Source organism: Rhodamnia argentea, chromosome 1 (genome assembly GCF_020921035.1).
Source record: "Rhodamnia argentea isolate NSW1041297 chromosome 1, ASM2092103v1, whole genome shotgun sequence".
NCBI lineage: Eukaryota > Viridiplantae > Streptophyta > Magnoliopsida > Myrtales > Myrtaceae > Rhodamnia > Rhodamnia argentea.
The window spans coordinates 7,128,631-7,148,829 of NC_063150.1; the positions used below are offsets into that span (position 1 = coordinate 7,128,631).

Consider the following 20,199-nt stretch of genomic DNA (forward strand, 5'->3'; position numbering starts at 1 on the left):
TCTACGTACGAGTTGCTTCGGCAAACTTTTGAATATAAAGATTTATTATGTATGTTTATTTCACAAAATATTCCCGAAATTACTTTACTTCCTCAACATTGGGACGTTTGCAAGAAAATTTTAGATATTTTGAAATTTTTTAATGATGCTACTAAGACTTTATCTGGTATTTATTATCCTACAACACATTTATTTTTAATAGAGTGTGTTAATATTAGTAGTGTTTTTAGTGAATATGAAAAAGATACCGAATTAGGTCAAACTATTTTAGTAATGCGAGAAAAATGGTTGCATTATTATTTGCAAATTCCTCTTGTCTATTTAGTTGGTATTGTTTTTGATCCACGTATTAAATTAGACGGTTTACAAGATTATTTGAATGTGTATTATCATGATTGTTTACATTTGGATGATTCAATAGATATTTCAAATATATTAGGACATGTTAAAGAATCTATAGTAGCATTATATGGAGAATTTTGTAGTAGATATGGTTTAAGTGATTATGGATCTTTACAATCTACTGCCTCACGTAGCGAAGGTGGTAGTTCACTTAGTAGAGGGTATAATATGCTTAAGAGTAGGCAAAAAAAACAAAAAGGGGCAACAGGTAATATTTTTGAATTAGAAAAATAGTTAACCACTCAATTTGAGTTTCGTGATGCAGAACATAGTACAGATTTCGAAATCCTGAAGTGGTGGAAGAGTCACCAAATCGAGTATCCGGTTCTCGCCCTCATCGCTCGTCAAATATTAGCAACCCCTTCTTCAACGGTTGCAGTTGAACAAGCATTTAGTTCTGGAGGATTAATTTTGGACTCTCGCCGTTCAAGATTAAGTCCGGATTCTGTGGAAGCTCAAGCTTGTGTCGGCGATTGGACGAGGGCGAAATATCGACACCAAGAGTTAGATCGTGAACACGAATTTTTTAGCGATAATGTTGGAGATACCACCGCCACGGGTACCACAACGGGTAGTGACGATTGACGATGAGGTAAGTTGGGGTTCTCAAAGGTAAAAAGAACTACATGGGCTTTGATTCTTCTATCCCCAAGAAGATATGTAGGCCGCTTAATGATAATTCATTAAGTTCAAGCCCATTCCTTCTTTTTTTTTTTCCCCAGATTTTATTACAATGTACAATTTAATTGTATTTTATAATTTATAATTTATTATATTTATTTTATTATTTATTATTTTAAAAATTATTATTAAAAATGAATCGGAATGAACCGGCGGTTCCGGAGCGGAACCGGAACAGGCCCGGGAACAGGCCCGGAACCGCCATTTTTCACGGCCGGTTCCGGTTCCACCTTTTCGTGGAACCGGAACCGGCCGTGACTAGCCTGAAGTGATCTTAAAGTTTAAAAAAAGGGCCTGACCTAAAAGACATTTTTATCATTTCTCCATTTTTCTTTTTTTTTTTTCAAAGAAAAGAAAACACAACCACACAAGTGGGAGGGCGCCCCTTCCGCCTATGGCTGTCGGTGCCTCGGTGAGGGCTTGCTGGCTTTTGCCTCCGGTCACCCAGGTTGTTGGCTCTTGTAGAGGCGCCGACGACCCTGCCGGCCTTCGCCCCTCCCCTCCCCTCGTCGTGGGTGGGCGGCGTTTGCCCCTTTCGCCTCTATTTATGTTTTTTGTTTTTTAATTTTTAAGAAAATAGAAAAAGGAAAAACTAATAAAAAATAAAAAAATCAAATAAAGATAGATGACGAAAGTGCCATTGAAATCAAGCTCTCTTTTGAGAATTCATGACCATTTCAGATTTTTATTTGAAACAAGATTCATTTCAGGCATTTATTTGAAAACATGAAGGTATTTTAGGTCATTATTTGAAATAAGATCTACTTGAGACCCTTATTTAAAAAAAAAATGAAAATACTTTAGGCCCTTATTTGAAATTTTTCAAAAAAAAAAAAAATCTCGAATTTTTCGTTAAACAAAGAGACTCTAGATTTACACTTTTTTTTGGTTTGAGGAGGATCCACTCTCACAAATCCTTAAAATCATTGATAAAGTTGTAAATGTACGGACTCTAAGAGCCTACATGGTAACTATTCTCATTCTCCGATTTTGTTCCCGAAATAAAAAAATGATGAGAATCGGGCTTGGTAATGGAAATGACTTTGATTCTCCGATTCTGTTTTAAGGAACAATTTTGAGGCAAAAATGAGAACAAAAAAAAATCACTTTTGAGAATCACGAGATAGAATAAAATCTCACATTTCTCACTTTTCCCTTTTAGTTTTCTCATCACTTTTTCCTCGACTTAAAGCAAAACGAGGTCTCATTTTCTAGAAAAAACATATATGATAATAAAGATGTAAAAAATTCGAAAAAAATTGAAAAAATCAGAAAAATTCCAGAAAATCCCTAAAAAAAAAAAAAAAAATCTTAGATTAGGCTAGTTGGACCTCATTTTCATAAAATTTGGCCTATATTTCCTATATTTCATAGATGTTATTCTTTTTTAGGAAAATCATAAACACATTTGAAATTAAATCCGAACCGCATTTCTCTAAGTCTTTAGGGCTTCATTAGGATTTTGTATGGGATTTATCCATGCCATGATTATTTGAATGCACACTTGATTTCGTTGATTGTGATTTGCCTAGGTTTAGGTACTCTAGACTAATTCTAGTTTTAGAAAATTTGAAAAAAGACATAAACAACCTGCGTGAAAACTTATCATTGGCTTAGCTCGGAGGTTTAAAAGAATCAATATGAATGTTATATGCAATATGCAACATGTTATATAAAATACGGAATATCATGAAAAAATATTTATGCAATATGCAATATGTTTTATAAAAGAATCAATATGAATTAATCTATAACGAATTAATCAATAAATGACAAAAATTGAGAAGAGAAATTATTCTCGAAAATAAAAATTTAATGCGGTTACCAAACGCGTTTCTGTTTCAGGAATATAAATTTTGTGCGGTTATCAAATACGTTTTGATTCTCTAAAACTCATCCAGTAGAACGGAATTGAAAAAAATTAATTTTAATAAAAATCACTTTTTTGGATCAAAGTCCTTGTTATACAGGCCCGGATTTGCACTAGTTTTTGGTTGGAGGAGGATCCACTGTCACGCATCCTTAAAATCATCGATCGAGTCGTATTTGTACTCGCCCGACCCCTTTCGCACTTCCTGACCCCTGGCTATCCGGGTAAAGGTCAAGAGCCCAAGATGACGGGGTCGTCGTCAAAGTAGGCAAGACGTACGGTTCTGATCAGTCAATTGACCGGGCCACACGGTAGTCCTCGTCGCGTCCGATCACTCGCCCGCCCCGGATTCAGACCCCGCGCAAATTTGAATCGCTTCGCACCTTTTCACGAAGCCGACAAGACCCCGCGCAGTGACCTCCACTCCATCCCATCCGAAGCAAAAGCAAACCAAAAACATTCGCGAAATTCGAGATTTAGAGAGAGAGAGAGAGAGAGAGAGAGAGAGAGAGATGAAGAGGAAGAGCGTGAAGCGAACCAGTAGCCACGGCAAAGGGAGGAAGAGCACCGAGACGAAGGGGACGACAATGGCGGAGAGCTGGGACGTCCAGCTAGGGCAAGTGTCCCTCCTCTCTCTCCACCCCAACCATCAATCCTCTTCCTCTGCCAATCCGAAGCCCTCTCTCTTCCCGAGCCTCCTCGGATCCGACCCCTCTCTCTGCGCCTTCGCTCACGACGTCGAGTCCAACGCCGGCGCCGATTGCATCCTCAGTCAGGATTTCTTCTGGTAATGGACGTTGTCCTGTGTTCTTCGAAGCTGATCTCTGATTTCGTCTTTGGCTTTATTGGCTTCTTCTAGAGTTTGCTCGAGGGCTTGTTTATATGGGGAGCTGGTGGTTCATTTTTATATCTTTTCTTTGGGGGGTGGGGGAGCGCGTAGTGCTTCAGTCCCTCGTGTTTGCTCCCGTCTAGGGAGCAAAGTGGACTACAATGGACACGGACGTTGGAATTACGAAGCGTCATATTGCGTGGTTGCTTGACGGAGATATGGTGTGGATTTGAACGTAGCATCTTTGTATTCCAATGAACTTAGCAAATGCAAGCTTTTAAGCTGTGCTGACAGACCGAAGTTGGAGTTAAACATCATCGTCGTTGAAAGAGAATTTGACAATGAAGACAAAACATGGAAGTTAGGCCTGGTTTTGTATGTTGATGTATTTACTCTGCTTTGAGCAGAATAAATGGAGTTTATTAACTTCAAGTTTCCTTGATAACTTTGTTGCCTTGGATGCAGTACTCCTGATTATATCACCCCAGACAATCAAAATCTAGCGAATGGCTTGGATTATAACAAGGTGACGTAGATGTGATGTTATTCTCTGCTTTGTCTGACTTTGATGAAATGTTTTGGCATAAGTTTTCCCATCCTATTCATGCAGGATAACTTTTCTTGCCCTAAATCACCAGAGAAATTAAATTCAACTATGAGCAAAAGATTTCGGCAAGGTATGTTTTAGCTGTGCCTTTGATGCTTTTGTATATGTTTTCCATTTCACATGTTAGTAACTCGAATAGATTTCTTTAGATGCCTGAAATATTAATGTAATCTGTTAACATCTTTGAGGATTCTGGGCAATCATGAGAATGCATTGGCCTCATTGTCAATGACCCTCGCGGGCAGGATCCTGAATAGCCGTAGGACGTAATGGAATGGCCGGTTCATACGCTTGGGATAGACTGTGAATCTAAAGCTTTTGTCTGGGTTGAACAAATAGACGAAAATTATTCTCCTGGGTGGGGTCATCTTATAGAATAGTTGGGTTCTACTCAGCTGGTTTAATCATTCAACCATGTTACACCTTAGATGGACGGTGTTTTCTTTTTTGAACCATTTAATAGGTTATATCTAGATAAATCTTCTCTATAAGTATCATGATCTTTTTAATATGCATTATAAAGCAGGTGAGTGGTTGACATGAATTGGAATGTTTGAGATAAATGCTGACTTGATTTTCACTTTGAGGGATAATTCTCTAGATTTGCAGAGTTTGTGGGTAATCTATTAATGACAGTATTGAGAGAATTTGTTTTTAGTGTACGCTGTATTCTTTTCTACGAATACGATCAAGCCTTTGAGATTCATATAAACATCTGTAATTGTCATCAACCTCTTTAAAGGTCGATCATTTCCATGATGATGCTAGATCAGGTTTTGTGCTTCTACAATTGGAAGAGTCTTGTTTTTATTTTGATGGGTCAAAGGTTTTTTTATAAGTAATGCATACTGATTATGATAACATTATGGGAGTTGCGAGGAGCAGGATCCTCTGTCCAGGTTCTCTTGCTTGTGCAAGTCAAAGAATGTTCAAGGAAAGTGATCATTCGAGGGATGGAATCGAGAAATTGTACCGAAGTCTTGGGCACCAATAGCCACATAATATGTTTGATTGCGGCTTTGGTTCGCGTGTTCATATTTTTTAAATTGTCAATGCCCATTTTTGAGTAGTTTGGATTCAATTTTTTCATCTGCATGCACCTCCAGAAAGCACATAAACAAAGATATACAGTTTAGATCTTACCAGCCATTTCTCTTATTGATGTTGACATATCCCATTGTAGTAATTGTCATCTGTAGTACTTCAAATTTGAGGTGTTTACTATTGTGACTTTCCTCAGATCAAGTTACCCTGAATCCTCAAAGTCCCATTTTTTCTGGAAGTCAACAAATAGAGGATCTTGCCGAGGATACTTTGGAAATTGAAGAAGCTAAAATTGAGAAAAAAGTATCAAATGGCAAGCTGCAGATACACAGTTATGTCCCCCAGTCTGCCATTGCTTTACGCTGTAGGGTCATGCCCCCTCCTTGCATCAGAAACCCATATCTCAGTGATGCATCAGAGACTGACATAGATCCTTTTGGAAATCAAAGGTCCAAATGTGCTGGTATGCGTATATTGCCTGTTAATTATTGAGTCATGTGGTATGCACAAATCGTAATCAGTCTTCTAAATTGTGCATACTATATATGCCAAGTCTTTAGGAAAAAAGAAGAGAAATTGATAATGAGAAATTGCAAATGGTTTGTTCGCTGTTTCAGTTACGATGTTTATGCACGTTTATTGTTTTGCTTTATGCTACAATATGCAGGCTTATTCTCTTCTATTACCGGAGGAGATGGTCTCTCACGGTACCACACCGATTTCCATGAAATTGAGGTCTCTATTCCAAATTAAAGCCTCTTGCAAATATAGCATATAGCTACTCCTTACTATACACAAATTCAAGATTCTTTTGGGTTGACTTTTTAATTTGCAAATTATTCCCAGCAAATTGGAGTTGGTAACTTCAGCCGAGTTTTGAAAGTTTTGAAGAGAATAGATGGTTGCCTGTATGCTGTGAAGCAAAGCATCAGGCCATTGTATCTAGATTCGGAAAGGTGCTTGCCTCATGCACTGCTTTCAGACATGCGCCACTTATTTGAACAGAATATGATATGCACTGTTTTGCAGGAGAAAAGCTTTGATGGAAGTACAATCTTTGGCAGCTTTAGGTATCAATGCCCGTTTCATTACCACAATTTTGAATTCTGCTGCATGATTTTCTCTAAAAATGTTACCATGTTTGTTACAGGCTCTCATGAGAACATCGTCGGATATTACTCCTCTTGGTTTGAAAATGAGCATCTTTACATTCAGATGGAGCTCTGTGATTACAGCTTATCTAGTCAGAAGTCTACACGTTTAACCGAATGTGACGCATTGACAGCTTTATATCAGGTTAACCACAAGTTTATGTGATGAGAGAATGTTTTACTATATAAATGGTCTTTATTATGTTATTCTATCAAGCAACCCATGAAGCAATGGTCAATGGCATTAAAAAAGGATTGATTCTGGCGTTAAACGAGCATAGCCTCCTCTCCTCAACTATTAGGTTCACTTCGCAAGCAGTTAAGTTGCCACTTGAATTTTGAATAGAGAGAAAAGCAGTTCTGTTGAATTTTTATTTGTACTGATTAAAGAGTCGAATCTTCAAGCTTCATTCTCTAGGGGGAAGGTGATACGTGTCGAAGATCAATAGAAATATTGTGACAGATAATGCTGGATAAATGCGTGTTTACCTTCACTTGCAGACTGGAAGAATTGGTAGTGGGAAATATGTCTAGCATGTGTAAGTGTGAAAAGGGAGAGTAAGATGGAAATACTTGCTTGACTAGGACCCACTACATCGTCTTCCCTTGAGGTTATACTGGTGTTCTTTGCATGCACTATTCCACTAAGTATTTTAACTATTCAAGTGGGATTCTTGACTTTGGGTTTATGATTGTTTCAATCATGATCCATCATATCTTATTCATCATGCTTGCATAGCGAGGGGATTTTAGGTGCTATTGCTCTAAGAACTTAAAGGTTGGATTTATGAATGTGGCATGTCCTTTTTCAAAAGATGGGTTTAGTTGCAAAAGATGAAATTAAAAAGGTTTTTCCTTCTTCGAAGAGTAAACAGACTATCAATTTCCTAGTATAGGATTTGTGTGACCAATGGCTATGTGAATGCTATTGATGAACTTCCATTGTATATAGTATTTGTGACTTTCTATTGTACTGGGGGTTCACAAAGCTCCATTTAGTTATAAGATGTTTTTGGGTTATCAGTACTTCAGATATCTCTGTGATCATGTCCTGTGTAATGCAGTGACAGTGCAATGGAAAATTTGGCTGTAGCTCCTTTCCTCATTACATAATAAAAGGCCGTGTTCGTTTCCATTGACAAGATATAGCGGCCTATTATGGATTTTGTATTTAGTTATCTTTGTCATGAAGGTTAATGGTTTGTCGCCTTTATTTACACGTGCTAATGTCAAAATACCTGCAGCTTGCGAAAGCATTGCTTTTTCTGCATGACAGAGGAATTGCCCACCTTGATGTTAAGCCGGATAATATCTATGTCAAGAATGGTGTATACAAGCTGGGTGATTTTGGTTGTGCGACTCTCCTTAATAACAGCCTACCTGTGGAGGAGGGTGATGCACGGTACATGCCTCAGGAGATCCTGAATGACAATTTTGATCATCTGGACAAGGTTGATATATTTTCCTTGGGAGCTTCTATTTATGAACTTATAAGAGGGTCCCCTTTGCCGGAATCTGGGCCTCAGTTTCTGAATCTTAGAGAGGGAAAGCTGCCCCTTCTCCCTGGCCATTCACTGCATTTCCGGAATTTGCTGAAGGTGCTGTGTCTTCATTTTTTAAATGGGACTCGTGTCCTTTAGAATTTTGTTTTCGAGGAAAACTGTCAATTTTGCGGCTTTCTGATGTTCTTAACTTCTTTAGGTCATGATGGATCCAGATCCCACCACCCGGCCTTCTGCGAAAGAACTAGTGGCTAATCAAATTTTTGACAGGATTCAGAGGAATGGAAAGAGTTAAGCCAAGACAGTACAGTAATCGGATTTCAACCACGAGCATAAATAATTAACCACAGGCGCTGAATGTATCAGTGACCAGTCGGGTGAAGTTGACTACGAAGGTACTAGGAAAATCGAGTGCCGATTTTGCTTTTTATTCTTTGGCTAATACGTGCACCAATTTTTGTGCTGTAATGGTGCTGGATCGGTAAATGGGAACAGCAAGCAAAGATATGCTGCGTAGCAGAAAAGCCATGTTCGTTTCAAGAGTCCGAACATCATTTTGTTACCCGCCATGAAGGATCTGTCGGTGCTTGCTGTTCTTACGGTTGATATAATTCATTCCAGTTGTATAGACACCTACTTTAAGCTTAGAACCAGTCATTTGATCTATGGGAAGTCACCTATTTCATTTTTCTTGCAGCATGCTGAAGAGTTCAGTCATAATTCTAGTTCGACGACTATGGCTTTGGAGTTGCCAGTATCTACAAAACCAATCGAGTTGTCTGGAGTTTTGTCGAATCCTGGCATGAAAAAAAATAACTCATTGTAGAAATGATGAGTTTGTCCTTGAGAAGTAGAAACTTTCCGGTTCTCATTTCACAAGATTATGTCAAGCACTTCACAAGAAAGTGAGATAACAGCACAATAGTCCTTTGGAAAAAAACAGAGGTCAAAGGTGGTTGCTAATTGCTATGGAGGCAGTAGTTTTCAAAGGCATTAATCATGCAATCCTTAATCTTAAACCCAAGATGTCCAAGATCATGTCCTTTTACCTACTGCCTAATTGGAGCAACGGGTTTGTCCGTTTCCAGACAAGGAACCCTCCAGCTCCATTGCATATTTTTCTTTAAACTTGAGATGGAACTATTAGATGATACTTAAATTCTCATAAAAAGGAAAATAGTAGAGCACTGTAGTTTCATAACAAAACAAAGCGCAAGGACTAGAATAGTTTTTCAATTTTTTTTTTTCGTGTGCGTAGAGGCTTATACGTACAGTCGTCGCGTTCAATGGAACATTTCATTCGAACGGTAAGTAGTTGGAACGATTGAACTGCTGAAAGAAAGTAAAGGGGGAGGACGGAGGGAGGAGGAAAGAAACGTGCTCCCCAAAAACTAGAAGGACCAAAGTGCAAATCTTAAAAGGCTTTAAAAGTGCGACACCTTTGACAATGCCTACGAATCTAGGACCGTCGATTAGTTGGTAGTTTAATTCTAACTTTCCGGTAGAAACATTTGATTTATTAATCAAATCACATGTTGTGCGATTAGCCTAAAGTCAAAAAATTTGAGGCAGATTTCCAAAGATGTAATCAAGCATACGTGTCGCATGTGACCATGTCTGGAAAGCCGCGGGATTCTCTATCCTCTGGACTCTGGAGTGAAAAATGGTGGTGCGTCTTCCAAAGTTGAATTGATTAACGATGAATTTGTTCGAGTGAAAGTATTTTTCGGGAATGTTTGAGTAAAAGTGTTTTTTGTGGACTTGCATTTTCAGAACTTTCACACATTTGGTTCGTAAAAAATGACTTAGCTTATGGAAAACACTTTTTAGTCAATGGAAAATTTATGCATAAAATTAGGAAAGTGAATTTCTTAATCTAAATATATGAAAACACTTTACAAAATTGCTTATATCGAATTGTTTAATATTTTATAATTTTTATTCTTTGTCTTCTTCCTTCGCCGGTCGCCGAACCTCGGTGACTAGACACATCACGTCGAGCCTCGCTATATTCGGCGAGCTCAAGTTCATCTAAGACCAACGAGGCTCTAGCTTGCCAAATCCCGATGAGGCTTGACCTCATGTGGCCAGTCACAAGCCATGCTCGTGGCCCGGTGACCTGCGAAGGAAGAAGACAAAGAAAAAGATAAAAATAAAAAACAAAAGAAAATTTGAAATTTTGATTTTTTTTTGCCTCGAGATAAAGTCATGAGATTAACATCATTTTCCAAATGAGATCCAAATACCAGAAATTATTTTCGGTCACATATCACCAAATAAAAGAAAAGAAAAGAAAATATTCGTGGAAAATGATTTCCTTAAAATAATTTTCGTTTTTCATGGAGTTTTTCCCCAAACAAATGCACCATAAGATTGCGTTTGATCATCTGGATTTTTAACCTGGATATGATTCGATAGGATAACATAATAAATACATGAATCTTCCTATATTTATCCACTATTTGGGTGAATTGCAATAATAAAGTTGGATACTTTTATATCCCATCACATCTATTGTCTGGTATGAACACATATCGATGTAACTGAACAAACAACAATGGTAAAAATACCTCATCATTCATTGCTAAAGGAACCACAAATGTATAAATGCAAATAACCTCCATCATTATTGTATTATTATCAGACGATCTACATCTTAAATAGAAAAATCATTATAGCATTCTAGAGTCATAAGTTGAATAATGACAAAAAATGTAAATGGGTTATAACAACATCGACGAGGTAGATCAACCAGCGAACACCAAATCTAGTAAGAGAGAGGCATCATGATTATTCACCTTCATAATTATAAAAAAAACATAGTGCTTTGACTCTTTTGCCTCTTTGCGTGAAACTTCAATATGAACAATAGAGTTACGGAAAAGATGAGTTTCAACTCTTTTGCTGCTTTCGTGGATTTTTGACGTGAACCAGACAGTTATACGGGAGAAGGAACTTTGACTCCATCGTCATTTTCGTGGAGCTTTGACATGAACAAAGAGCTATGAATCCTTCTCCTCTCTCATCATTTTCGTGGAGTTTTGACGAGAAGGGAGAACTATGAAGAAGTTGTGAGGCTTCGACATGAACCAAAGATAAAGGGAAGAAGGAGACGTATTGAATTCTAAAGATCTTTTTCAAGTTTGAATTTGTTCATTTAAAATCGGATTTCTTCTACTTCATTTTTATTTACTAAATAATTAATTATATATACTCTCTTTTTATTTATTTATTTATTATTCCCTCCATCATTTTGTCAATAAAATTTATTAAATCACTAAACTATAATAATATCCACTTGGCAAGCGAAAAAATGCACATAACGGATAGAATCCTAAAATGAAATCTCGTGATTTTAATCAATTTCAAAGAATCCCTCATTACTGCTCATACGAGAAGTAATAGGTAGGGATGATAGGATTTGAACCTGTGACCAATCGGAAAAGGATGTTATCCAAACGCATTTCAAGTAATTGTAGATACCAAAAGTATGTAATGAATATGGATACTGATATATATACCTTATATATTGTAGAATAGAAAGAAAATCACATATAGAGAAATACAATTATAAAAGAATGAAAATTGTTCATTATATATGTTTGTTATTTTGAAGTTTCTTTTTTATATTAGAATCCAATTTTTAAATTTTAGTAATATTTTATTTAATTTTATTCAAGAAGTGTGTTACATGAAAAATAGCTTTTGTTATATGGATATAAGAAATCATATCTATCTTTATCTCACCTCCCCAAGATATTTTTATTCATCCCCATATATCCGACTTTATCCTATCTTAGGTAGGAACCAACACAGAATATGATGAATTTTATCCTATCCCGACTTTTATCTCACTACCAAACGCAACCTAAGTCCTCTTTAGTTTTGGATGATAATTATATGAAGAAATCTCTCTATCATGATCAACAGTATGAGTCCAAAATTATACGGAGCCAACTTTTCCATCATGAATTAAAATTGGGTGTCGTTAATGAATACTTTCGCAACACTTGTCAAGTATACTTGATTTGAAATAATTCAATTTTTAAGACACTAGTTATGCATAACACGAAGATAGCAAGTGTATCGAAACCTGTGAAATTTCCTTAATTGGCTGCTTAACAGGTGCCCCTAAGCCTAAAGGCACTCATTGACAAAATCCAATAGAAAGTGTGAACAACTCTCCTATAAGATTGAATTACTGCGCACTAAGCAACAACGAGTCGTTCGTTGTGTCATATTTGTAATCTAAAGACAACAACCGAGTCGTGTTGACTGACGAAATAAGTAAAATAGATTTATCGATCCTGGCCAGGTTGAAAACCCCACGCCGAGTGGTTGAAACGAGGAGACCAGATATTCTAGATCACCCTCAGCCAAGTCACCATCGGAAGTGGTGGAAACATCCTATTCTCCAAACTTGAAAAAGACCATCTGCTCGTGGACATAACTTAGCATGACTATTGTGCGAAAAATCTTTCCTTTCTCTAATGAATGCAAATAAGGTTAACTGTCTTTTTTCTTGATAACAATACTTTTTCAGTTTGCTTCAATATTCTCTTCCTCACTTCTTCCGTAATTGTCAGATTTCCGGAGCCCTTTCTTCACCATCTGGTGAATGGTACTTTCCATACACAACTTCAAGTGGTCATGTTAGTGTCATTGACTCAAAAAATTTAGTATCGGCAAACTAAGTTTGAGCCTGAAGTGTTTTCCAATCGATCTACTCTTGACAAACTATCGAATTTCTCAAGAAAGGCGAATCTGGTCCCGTTCGAGGAAGACGGACCCATGGTCGGTCTGGTCGAGTTTGGCGAAGCCAGGAGACTAACCCTAGGTGACATCTGACCGTGTTGTGGTGGTGCCGGTTTGAAGGAGATGAGGGTGGCGTTGCGAATCTTTAGGTTCTTTGGAAAAAAAAAAAAAAATCACGCCATCTGCCTGTTCAACAAAGACATGCCATATTAAAAACTTCCTTAGATGGAAGACGGTAAACGTGTAGCGTCTTTTGTGTTTATAATAGGTTGACTGGATGGGGCCATTTCGAGTCTTTTGGAAAGGACTTTGGAGATAGTCAAGGGGGACCAAAGTGAAACCAACTGCTCAGAGTTGTTGGGAGATAAGAAAACTAGTTCATCCCAAAAGTTTATAAAGAATTGATTCATCAAAGACATTCTCCAAATTCATCAGCTCCTGCGCGTTCATACTGACTCTTCTTTTGTAACTACTCCCCATTATTGAAAGGAGAATCTGACTATATGTGGACTTATTATTACTCCATGTACGAATACAACTTCATCAGCTTCACCTATAAAGGCCAAGTCCGCTGCAGAACTAATTTTCATAACCTTTTCTCTACCAATCCCTTTGTCACTGCGTGCGTGCGTGTCCTTGCGATTTCGAGAGATTGAGATCGAGAGAGAGAGAGAGAGAGAGAGAGAGATATGTCGGGAGACGTGGTCGGAGGATCCCGGGAAGATGAAAGCCAACAGGCCAAGACAGCTTCTCCGTCAGCATCTCCAGTACTCATCAACAGAAAGAAGCTCCTGGAGTGCTGTGTTTTGTATTATATTTGTCACGGGTGCAGCACTCCTGATTATGCCACCCCGGATCGTGAAAATCTAATGGATAGCTTGGATTGTAACAAGGTAAGGTAGACGTGAAGTTGTTTTCTGCTTTGTCTGACTTTGACGTCACATCTTTGGCATATTCATGCAGGAAAACTTTTCTTGCCGTAAATTACCAGAGAAACTTAATACAACTAAGGGCAAAAGCTTGCGGCGAGGTATATTTTAGTTGTGCCCTTGATGCTTCTTTCAGTGTTTTTTCTATGTCACATGTTAGTAACTCCGAATCGAATTTAGACACCCAAAACTACTGTGATATGTCGGACATATTTTAGGATTCTGGGCAATCATGAGAATGCATTGGCCTCATTGTCAATGGCCTTCATGGGCAGGATCATGCATAACTGTAGGACGGAAACCGAATGTAAATCTAGAGCTTCCGTCTAGGTCTAACAGAACAGTTGGACCCTACTCTGCTGATTTGATCATGCAACCATGTCGCATATTGGATGAACATTCCTTTTTTTTTTTTCTCCTTTTTTCTACTAGTTAGTAGGGGATGTCGTAGCTAGATAAATCTTCTCTATAAGTACCTGTTAGTTTTTGCGGAAGCGTGTTTAGTTTTGTGAGAGTGAATTTGGCGACAAGGGAGCACAAGGAAGGAAAGTCTTATTATTGATTAGTGGTGTTACAAAGACAGTGGGTTGGTTTTCTAGTTTTCTTTCTTCATTCATTCATTTGGACGACCGCGATTGTTAGTATGCAAAATGAAGCAGGTAAGCGGTTGATGTGAATTGCAATGATTGAGACAAACGTCGACTTGATTTTCGCTTCGGGGGATGCTTCTCTAGATTTGTGAAGTTTGTGGGTCATTTAATCAATGATAGTAGTGAGAGGATTTCTCATTGTAAGCTGAATTCTTTCCTAAGAATTCGATGAAGCCTTTTACATCTATATGCTCAACTGTGATTCTTCATCGACCTTTATAAAGGTCAATGGTCGCCATGATGATGCTAGATCAGGTTTTGTGCTTCTACAATTGGAGGTGTGTTTTTTCAATTGTGATAGATCATATGCTTTATACATAATGCATCACGGTTACGACATTAACGTTATTGGAGTTGCAAAGAGTTGGATCATCGATCCAGGTCCTCTTGCTTGAGCAAGTCAGAGAATATTGAAGGAAAGAGATCATTCTGGGGACTGAAGTCGAGATATTATACCGAATTCCTCGACACATTTATAATGAAAATAATAGCCGCATGATATATCTGATCACTGCTTTGCCTCGCTTGTTCAAACTTTCTAATTTTTCATCTCCATGCACATACGGACAGCAGATAAAAAAAGATATACAGTTTAGCTCTTGTCAGTCATTTCTAATTCTTGATGCCGAAATTTCCGATAGTCATAGTTAAGATCTGTTTGTAGTTCAAAATTTGAGGCATTTACTGTTGTGACTTTCCCCAGATCAAGTTACCTTGAATCCCCAAAGTCCCGTTCTTTTTGGAAGTCAGCAAACAGAGGATCTTGCACCAGATAGTTCGGAAACTCAAGAAGCTAAAGTTGAGAAGACAGTGTCGAATGGCACGCAGCAGATTCACAGTTTTGCCCCACAGTCTGCCATTGCTTTGAGCTGTAGGATCAAGCCCCCTCCTTGCATTAGAAACCCGTATCTCAGTTTTGCGTTGGAGACTGACATAGATCCTTTTGGAGATCAAAGGTCCAAATCTGCCGGTATGTCTATATTGCCTGTTGATCATCGAACACTGTGAGGATGTACCAATTACTGTCAAATCTTCTAAAATTGATGATGAGAAATTGTTAATAATTAGTTGTTGGTTTGTCCTGTCTCTAACTCCCATTTATTTGACTTTTGCTCCGCCTCTTTGCAGAGCGCAGGAGTCGAATCCTACACCTATAATACTAGCATCCCCACCCCCCCAATCCCTTTACTTACCAGTAGGCCATACCCCTATTGGCATTGCTAATAATTTGTTTGTTGTTTCAGTTTTAGACATTTATGTACATTTCCTGTTTAACAAGTAAGGCATTATGCAGGCTTATTCTCTTCTGTCACCGGAGGAGCTGGTCCCTCACGTTTCCATACCGATTTCCTAGAAATTGAGGTCTCTATTAACAATCGAAGTCTTCTGCATATACAGTATATAGCTACTCTTCACTATGCAGAAATTCATGTTTCTTTTGGGTTGACTTGTGAATTTGCTAATTCTTCCCAGCAAATTGGAACTGGTCACTTTGGCCACGTTTGGAGAGTTTTAAACAGAATAGATGGCTGCTTGTATGCTGTGAAGCAAATCATCAGGTCATTGTGTCAAGACGCGGAAAAGTATTTGTCTCGTGCACTGCTTTCAGACATTCAACACTTAATTTGAACAGCATATGATACCCCACTGTTTTGCAGGAGAAAAGCTTTGATGGAAGTACAATCTTTGGCAGCTTTAGGTATCAATGCCGGTTACATTATCCTCAACTTTGTGTCTCTGATACGTGATTTTCTCTAATTAGCATGTTTGTTACAGGCTCTCACGAGAACATTGTTGGATACTACTCTTCTTGGTTCGAAAATGATCATCTTTACATTCAGATGGAGCTCTGTGATGATAGCTTGTCTTGTCGGAAATCTTCACTTTTAACCGAATGTGACGCATTGACATTGCTGCATCAGGTTAACCACAAGTTCCTATGATGACGGCAATGTTTTATTGATATGAATTGCCTTTATTAAGTTGCTTATATCAACCGATCTATGAAACAATGGTCACTTTCTTTGGGAATTAAGGATTGATACTGGCGCTAAACGAGTATGGTCTCCTCTCCTAAAGTATTAGGGTATCTTCATAAGCAGATAGCATTGTTACTTGAATCTTGAATACTTGGCGGAAAAGAAAAGCAGTGTTTCGAATTTTCATTTGTGTTTGTCAGAGAGTCGAACCTTAAAGCTTCAATTTTTTGGGGGCACGTGATACATGTCGAAGATCGATAGAGATCTTCTGGATGAGTAATGCTGGATAATTGTTTGTTTACCTTCAATAGTGGCCTATTGTTATAGATTTTAATCTTGTCGTGAAGGTTAATGTTTGATCCCCATGATTTACCATTGCTGACGTCCAAATACCCGCAGCTTGCGAAAGTACTGCTTTTTATGCATGACAGAGGAATTGCCCACCTTGATGTTAAGCCGGATAATATTTACGTCAATAACGGAGTATACAAGCTCGGTGATTTTGGTTGCGCGGCTCTTCTTAACAGCAGCCTACCCGTTCAGGAGGGCGATACGCGGTACATGCCTCATGAGATCCTGAACGGGAAGTTTGATCATCTTGACAAGGTTGATATTTTTGCCTTGGGAGCTTCTGTATATGAGCTTGTAACAGGGTCGACTTTGACGAAATCCGGGCCTCAGTTTCTGAGTCTTAGAGAGGGAAATCTGCCTCTTCCCCCCGGCCATTCGTTGCACTTCCAGGATTTGCTGAAGGTGCTGTGTCTTCGTTTCTTTCAATGGGACTAGTGTCGTTTTGCTGCTCGCTTTTGGAGAAAACCCTTAACGTGGTGGCTTTCTGATGTTCTTGACTTGCTTAGGTCATGATGGATCCAGATCCAACCGTGCGGCCTTCCGCGAAAGAACTGTTGGAGAATCCAATTTTCGACAAGATTCGGAGGAACGAATTCCAACTGCCAACACAAATAACTAACAGCAGGTGCTGAATGTATCAGTGACCATCCGGGTGAAGTTGATTAGAAAGGTACAGGGGAGATCCCGCGCCGCTTTTGCTTTTGATTCGTTGGCTAATATGTGCAATTGTGCACCAACATTGTGCTGTAATGGTGCTGGATCGGTAAGCAGAAACAGCAGCGAAAAGGTGTTGTGTAATGCAAAAGCCACGTTCATCTTTGAGTCCAAACATCATTTGCTATTACCAGTTGTTTGATCTGTGGGGAAGAAGTCTATTTCATCACTTTTGCACCATGCTAAAGCGTTAAGTCATAATTCTAGTTCAATGACTGGCTTTGGAGTGGTAGTATGGGCTTGTCTTCGCACAAGTCTGGTGCATCTGGAGTCTGGACGAAGAGGGTGCTCCCTAGTTATTCATTGAGATATCATGAGTCACAAGATTATGTCAATCACTTAGCAAGATAGTAATTTAAATTAGTCGCAACAAAAAAAATAGTTTGTACCACAAAAAAATCTCAAACTAGTACCTCCACGACACATTTACCCCGGACTAATTTTCACGTTACAAAAAATCTCAAACTGGTATGCATGTGATAGATCTTCCATCTGTTAATTTCTGTCCAATGTCATCTTAAATTGTTGACGTGAAAACACATGGGGAAGCAAACGACTGGGATGATCGGCATGTGGAAATTCAACATAAATGAGTCTCCTAAACGTAGTGATTTTGGAAAGTCGGATATGAAGAAACCGAACCGACTTGGGAAATCTGGCGATTATTCCCCAATTTTGCCTAAGAATTTATTGATTTTTTGAGAGAGAAAAGGAGCATATTCAATTGAGCCTTAATTCCCAATGTCAGTTCAATTTTCTTCAGATTTAGCTTACCAAAACGACATCGTTTTGTGGAGGCCCATTTATGTCAAATTTCCACATCAAATCTACGTCACGTGCCAATCATCCAAGTTGTTTGGGCAAGTGTGTTTTAACGTCAGAAATTTAATGAGAATATCAAGTGGAAGTTAGCGAAAGAGGGTAGGGTTGTACCGATTTGAAGTTTTACGAAAATTGTTCCTGAATAAACGTGGTATCGTATAAGTGTACCAATTTGCGATCTTTTTTATTTTATTTTATAGTATTATCCCAAAAGATAACACATAATTTCACAGGAAAATAGAGGTCCAAAGTAATTGCTAGGTAGGCAGTACTTTTCACTGGCATTAGTCATGCGGTAGTCAATGGTAATCAAAGAAGTCTACGGTGATCGCCTCCTACCTCATGCCTAATTGAAGTAACTTGTTTGTCCTTCTTTAGACAAAGAACCTTCTCCACCTCCATTCGAATTGCCAAAGAAGAGTCTGCTCCTTCTGGGAAACTAAGATTGATGAATCTCCTGTAAGTGCGGCAACATTTTTTTCAATGCCTAACCCCCATCAAATTGATTTACGATAAAAAGAACTGGATGGAGAATATGACACCACTTTGAAGCATGCGCATTCAATTTCTGAACCTTATCTATCCAAGCCTATGCCTACCTTTGATTCGACCACTCCACACGCTTCGGTTCGATGTAGATTCCATTACTTGCTCAAGCTTGAGGGATGTCCTGATAATCTCCACCTCAATATGATGTTTGAGTGAAGTCACTGCTGCTCTGCCATAGCCCCCTCATGGAGTCTTAGTCGTCACAAAGATCATCCAACTTTGAGATGTCCTTGAACTTCGTCATAATCGTGGATCTCATCAAGACACCAACCACCGAAATGTGGTGCCTGTGAGAGTCTTGTTGAGATTAATTCCACTATGTACAGTTCTTTTTTAGATGAACAAACAACTCGTTCGAAGTTCTAAATTCACATATTTAATACTTTCTTTTTTGCAACTGAAAAAGGGCGAAATCATTTTCATGAGTTTTTAAGTCTTCTATCGAAATTCTTGTTGGATTTTTTTTTTTTTCAGACTTATTGGACTCAGATGGAAGTTATGGGAAAGACTAAACTTTTCGCCGGGGCATAATTTGACAATTAAAAGAAAGTAAGGGGACAAGAAACGCGCTGCCCAGAAACTAGAAGGACCAGAGTGCAATTTTCCAAAAAGTTGCTATTCCGCTATTATTGTTGGCAATGATGATTATAGATGCTTTCCACAAACTAACTTAAACAAAGTATTAATTAGGTTGTCAGTGTCCTCGTTTAGCGAAACATATTCCATATACAATTTGATACCTAAATCTACTGAAGGTTTCAATAAAAATCGTTAAGCTACATTCTATTAAAAAAAAAAAAATTGTCGGTGAGTGCCGGTTTTTTGGTTTTGTCTATTTTGATAAGTATTAAAATCATATGTTATAAGTATATTGTCCGCTTATTTCAAACAGTTTAAACTTTTAGAACGAACGGTTCGCCTAACAGGAAAAATGAAAGATAGTAATAACGGCAGCACTATTTGATCAACGGGATTCGAAATTAGCAAGGGTGATTGGTCACGGGGATTCAACCATCACGGAAAGACGTAATGAACCATCTGACTGATAGTGATTAATTAACTGGTTTGCCCCTAAAGAGCGTTAACAATGATGCCGACTTCCAAAGAAATTGCCAGGCACCCGCACGTCGCCCGTGACAGCGATTATCAATAGCACGAGATTCTCGCTCTTTTGGTGTTGCAAATTGCGGGACAACTTGAAAGTGTGCGTGGCACAAAGTTGAATTTGTACAGCTCTCTTGTCCCATCGCTATCAACAGTAGAACACAATTATTTTATATCATGAGGATCGATTGTGAGTCTAAAGTTTTATTTTTTTTTATCCTAGCCCAACTTTCTCGTTATAAAATCAAAATGGGCTTTTG

General features: G+C 38.3%; 2 protein-coding genes across 2 annotated transcripts; both read left to right on the forward strand.

The window, feature by feature from the left end:
- The first annotated feature begins 3,227 nt into the window (after positions 1-3,227).
- LOC115750237 (wee1-like protein kinase) lies at positions 3,228-8,711 on the forward strand. Its single transcript, XM_030687454.2, has 10 exons — positions 3,228-3,740; positions 4,248-4,308; positions 4,393-4,459; positions 5,630-5,896; positions 6,101-6,168; positions 6,280-6,389; positions 6,463-6,503; positions 6,584-6,729; positions 7,829-8,182; positions 8,286-8,711. Exons 1-10 carry the CDS (start codon positions 3,466-3,468, stop codon positions 8,379-8,381), a joined length of 1,485 nt encoding a protein of 494 aa, XP_030543314.1. The 5' UTR covers positions 3,228-3,465; the 3' UTR covers positions 8,382-8,711.
- A 4,819-nt stretch (positions 8,712-13,530) lies between these two features.
- LOC115750164 (wee1-like protein kinase) lies at positions 13,531-17,382 on the forward strand. The gene is made up of 9 exons (XM_030687349.1): positions 13,531-13,734; positions 13,805-13,871; positions 15,124-15,390; positions 15,715-15,782; positions 15,894-16,003; positions 16,079-16,119; positions 16,197-16,342; positions 16,799-17,152; positions 17,257-17,382. The coding sequence occupies exons 1-9, from the start codon at positions 13,531-13,533 to the stop codon at positions 17,380-17,382; spliced, it is 1,383 nt and encodes a 460-aa protein (XP_030543209.1).
- Positions 17,383-20,199: the final 2,817 nt, after the last annotated feature.

Excerpts from the sequence above, each read along its gene's own strand:
- LOC115750237 (XM_030687454.2), top strand. The coding sequence starts at position 3,466 with ATGAAGAGGAAGAGCGTGAAGCGAACCAGTAGCCACGGCAAAGGGAGG. Across the intron at positions 4,460-5,629 it reads GAGCAAAAGATTTCGGCAAG|ATCAAGTTACCCTGAATCCT; the intron begins GTATGTTTTAGC and ends GACTTTCCTCAG. Across the intron at positions 6,390-6,462 it reads TTGTATCTAGATTCGGAAAG|GAGAAAAGCTTTGATGGAAG; the intron begins GTGCTTGCCTCA and ends ACTGTTTTGCAG.
- LOC115750164 (XM_030687349.1), top strand. The coding sequence starts at position 13,531 with ATGTCGGGAGACGTGGTCGGAGGATCCCGGGAAGATGAAAGCCAACAG. Across the intron at positions 15,391-15,714 it reads TCAAAGGTCCAAATCTGCCG|GCTTATTCTCTTCTGTCACC; the intron begins GTATGTCTATAT and ends GGCATTATGCAG. Across the intron at positions 17,153-17,256 it reads ACTTCCAGGATTTGCTGAAG|GTCATGATGGATCCAGATCC; the intron begins GTGCTGTGTCTT and ends TGACTTGCTTAG.